The sequence below is a fragment of the Odontomachus brunneus genome, unplaced genomic scaffold (genome assembly GCF_010583005.1).
Source record: "Odontomachus brunneus isolate Ranch 3 - 2012 unplaced genomic scaffold, Obru_v1 Obru_scaffold_031, whole genome shotgun sequence".
In the NCBI taxonomy this organism is placed as follows: Eukaryota; Metazoa; Arthropoda; class Insecta; order Hymenoptera; family Formicidae; genus Odontomachus; species Odontomachus brunneus.
Window position 1 is genome coordinate 1,568,180 of NW_022639481.1, and position 4,179 is coordinate 1,572,358.

General features: G+C 26.0%; 1 protein-coding gene across 1 annotated transcript in view; it reads left to right on the forward strand.

Moving 5' to 3' along the window:
- The window catches only part of LOC116843320 (insulin-like growth factor-binding protein complex acid labile subunit), a 3,555-nt gene extending 303 nt beyond the window's left edge, over positions 1-3,252 (forward strand). The window contains exons 2-3 of the mRNA XM_032813672.1: positions 952-1,682; positions 1,914-3,252. Coding sequence (XP_032669563.1) covers positions 952-1,682; positions 1,914-2,667 — 1,485 coding nt within the window. The 3' untranslated portion in view covers positions 2,668-3,252. The remainder of the gene's footprint in view (positions 1-951; positions 1,683-1,913) is intronic.
- The last annotated feature ends 927 nt before the right edge of the window (positions 3,253-4,179 follow it).

The following is a 4,179-nucleotide window of genomic DNA, read 5'->3' on the forward strand; positions in this document are numbered from 1 at the left end:
TATATATATATATATATATATATATATATATATATATATATATATATATATATACTATATATGTTACTATTTTATTATTATTTTATTTTAAGAGTATAGCTAAGAATAAATATAAAAATAGTATTTTACAATATTTATATAGAAAGTAAATTTTATATATACGTATTTTTATACATCCCAGATATGTATAAAAGCATAAGATCAAGTAAGATATAACATATAACATATAACAAGATATAACAGCATAAGATCTCCTACGGACGTTCTGAGAACGAACAAATGTCCTCAGGACTTCCTCAGGGTGTACTATGGATGTTCCCTGGACATCTGTGCTGTTAGGGATGATATATTCATATATAAAATTTTTATATAAGAATATTTAAAGTTTTTAAATTTAGTGAAGAATTATATAAAAATATATCACTTTATGATATTTAAGTGTGTTCTCTTCTTTAATTTAAAAGATATGTTATATATATATATATATATATATATATAATAGCTGAGTCGGGAATTTCTTATTAAAATATATATCAATATCAATTTATAATACTATTTAACACTATCTTTTTATTTATTTTACTAATGTATTTTTTATTAATTGTTTATTAATTTTATTAAATTATTAATTTATTAATTTAGTAATTTTATTAAAAGTATCAAATTGTTTCCTTTATTTCTTTTATATTTTTTAGTATTACTTTATTTTATTATTATTTAATATAAATTTAATCTTTGTAATTTTAATATATATTTAATTTAATATTATTTTAAAAATTAAAATTAATGTAAAATTAGTAATAACTTGTTTGTTTTTTAGTTGACGTTACTATCCTTAATTTGTTAGTTTTATTATAATTTTTTATCATTTTAATTCATATTTAATTGATTTTATTGTTATTCTGTAAAAATATATTATAAATTAATATATTTGTTTCTTATGTTTGTTAGATGACGATTGGCCGCTCCTTTACCATTTTTGTTATTCTCATCATGTATTCTCAAACGATGTGTTCAAAAACTCCAACTCCAATGCGATATACTTTCCCATCGCTCGAAAAGACTTTTAGAGGCGGACCAACTATTAGAATCGATGTTTCTAAGCCGATTATTACGACTACCACCACCATGCGTCCGCTTAACATTCAATCATTTCCAAGATTGTATGATTTTATCTTTAGTTTCTCTAACGTTGGTCTTCGAAGAATTGGTCCAGATTTTATCAAGAACGACATGATTATTAGTCTTAGCTTGGACAATAATGAGATAAGTGATATATCACCTTTAGCCTTCCGTGGCATGCGGAAGTTGAAATATCTAAATCTTTCTGGAAATAGAATTCCGACAGAACAATTATTTTCATTCAATGTCGACGGGTTACAAACTCTGATTATTGACAACAATAATCCTATAAATTCTATAGAAATAGAAAACGATATAAAAAATCCTCACAAATCCGTAAAATATGGAGTCTTTAAAGGATTGGAGCATCTGCACATATGCAACAGTCAATTAAAAGATTTCCATATAGATCATTTGACGATGCCTGCCTTGACTCATTTGTATCTGAATAACAACAGCATCGAATCCAGCGATATTATTTTCAATAATATCCCAAATACATTAAGAAGTATTTTCTTGGACAATAACCAGATCGACCGAGTCAAAACGCATAACCTTAGGTACTGATATTAATCCCCTACATTTGCACGATTTTTTCTCTTCTTCAGAAGAGTGATAATAAAATAAAGAAAGCTACAGAAGAAATATTATAGATATAAAAACTAAATTTTGAATGGGTATTGATAGCGTTGTTATACTATTTTTCTGTTATTGTCATTGTTATTATCGTTACTATTATTTATGTTTCTTTCTCTGACTTTCAATCGTTAATTTTTAACAATTGATTTTAGGTACTTGCAGGAACTTGTTATGGACGGCAACACTATCACCGAAGTGTGTTTTGAGCATTGTGAGAAAGAATCTAGCATATCTTTGAGAGGAGCTAATAATATGAAAAAGTTATCTTTATCCAAAAATCGGATTTCCAAAATATCGGCTGATGCTTTTAAAGACACCAAAGAACTGTTATATTTGGACTTATCAGGAAACAACATCACTGAGATATCCAAAGGTACCTTTAACAATATTGGTATGATGAAATATCTCTCTTTAGCTGATAACAAACTCGCTACCATACCTACGGATATCTGTTCGTTGATACACCTAATGAGTTTGAATCTGACTGGAAACTATATCACCACAATCCACGCCCACAATTTCTGTCATTCGAAATATTTGGAAAGTTTGTATTTAGCAAATAACAATATAACCTTTATCGGAAGTCAAGCTTTCATGCAACTTCACACATTGAAATATTTGGACCTCTCCGGAAATCAACTCTGGCAGCTTCCGCAACAATGGGTGTATATGTCCCTTGAAGAATTACATCTAGAAAGAAATAATTTCGGAAATTTTGACGATGTAACATTGACTAATATGATGAAGCTAAAAAATGTATATCTCGACGAAAACCCAATACTAAATTTGAAAGCAGTGTCCTTCAGATCACTATCAACATATTTGACAGTGCATATAAAGAATATGCAAATCAAGAGCATCGAATATAAATATAACGATACCAGTAATGAAAGTGAATACGAGTAAATGATGAATACGAGGTGAATAAGTGATGAATCAGTGAGTAATAGATGACGATAATAAAAGGGATGATGACAACAATATTTTTCCTTATATTTCTTATTTTAAGATGAATTAACTATTAGTGATTTTTCTTTTAATGACTTAAAGAGAGTATATTGTCTTTTCTATTCTTGAACTTATATTCTTGAATTTATATTTTGTTCATTTTATTATTCCTAAATAAATTCTATAAATATGCTAAATAAGATATAAGATAAATATGTTAACTGTAAACTTTTAAACTCTATTCTTTAAATTATCTTTTATTATAGCTTTTATTCAATATCTTATGCACCTCATATAAGGTATACATGCGTAAAGTAGTATTTTAGAGCTTTTATGATACAATGTTAACCGATTTAAAGCAATAATAGTATTATTTACTTTTAAATAAATGTTTTACTCTTAAGTAAATGTTAAATATTATTTTTGCTTCATATGTTGTTTGCACAGCATATCTTATCGTTCAAATTTATTTTTAAGCTACATAGTTTATACAAGTATTTTTACGTAAGCTAATGCTTTATTATAATTATTATAACACATATATAATTAGGAATTAAAATAAGTTTTAAAAAATTATATAATATACAACATAATCATGTATCATTTTTATATTTTTGAGACAAATGCATTTTAATAAATATAATTACATCAGCATATGCAACACACCTTATTTGCACATATATTGTATTAGTATATTTTATATCTTCATGAACATATTAATTTAATAATTTTTTCGTTCTTTTATTATTTTCTTTTATTCAGCTCAATAATTGCAAGTTATTCCATATTTAATATGTCTAAGATTTACTATATGATGTAAAAATTTATCTGAGAGAAAAACTTATAAAATTATTTTTTTTCTCTGAACTAATTCTTTGCGTTATTTAAAAATATAATTTTTTTTATTTAAACAAAAATATATGACGTCTTATGTCTAATTAGAATTTACTTTAAGGAGATGCTGAAGTCGATGGCGTACTCGAAATAATATTGATAACGCAGAAATGATTACCACTAACACAATTACGCTATCTCTTTTATATTTCTTGTACATACAGAAATGTTACGTAAATATGTTGCTTTGTTATACCATATTCGGTAAAAAATCTAACCATGCATGTGTAGAAATCTTTCTGCAAACTTTTCGGATTTTCTTTAGCTTCTGAATTCAGATGCGAAGGTACAGTAATGTTCTTCAAAATTTTTCTGTTTGAAGCATTTACACTTTCGGTATGTACAAATTGCGGAATTTTTGGATTAGGTAAATATTATGTTAATTGATAGCTTGAGATTTTATATTTAAAACTTTTTTGTCTTCGCCATATTAAACAACGCACTTATTTATTTTTGCACGTATTTTCATTACGTTAAATATTTGTAATTCTGTATAATCAACGTAAACTGCATACAACGTAAACTTTGCAGAAAAATGTAATTATTCTGTCGGTAAAGTTTTCAGCTTCAGCATTC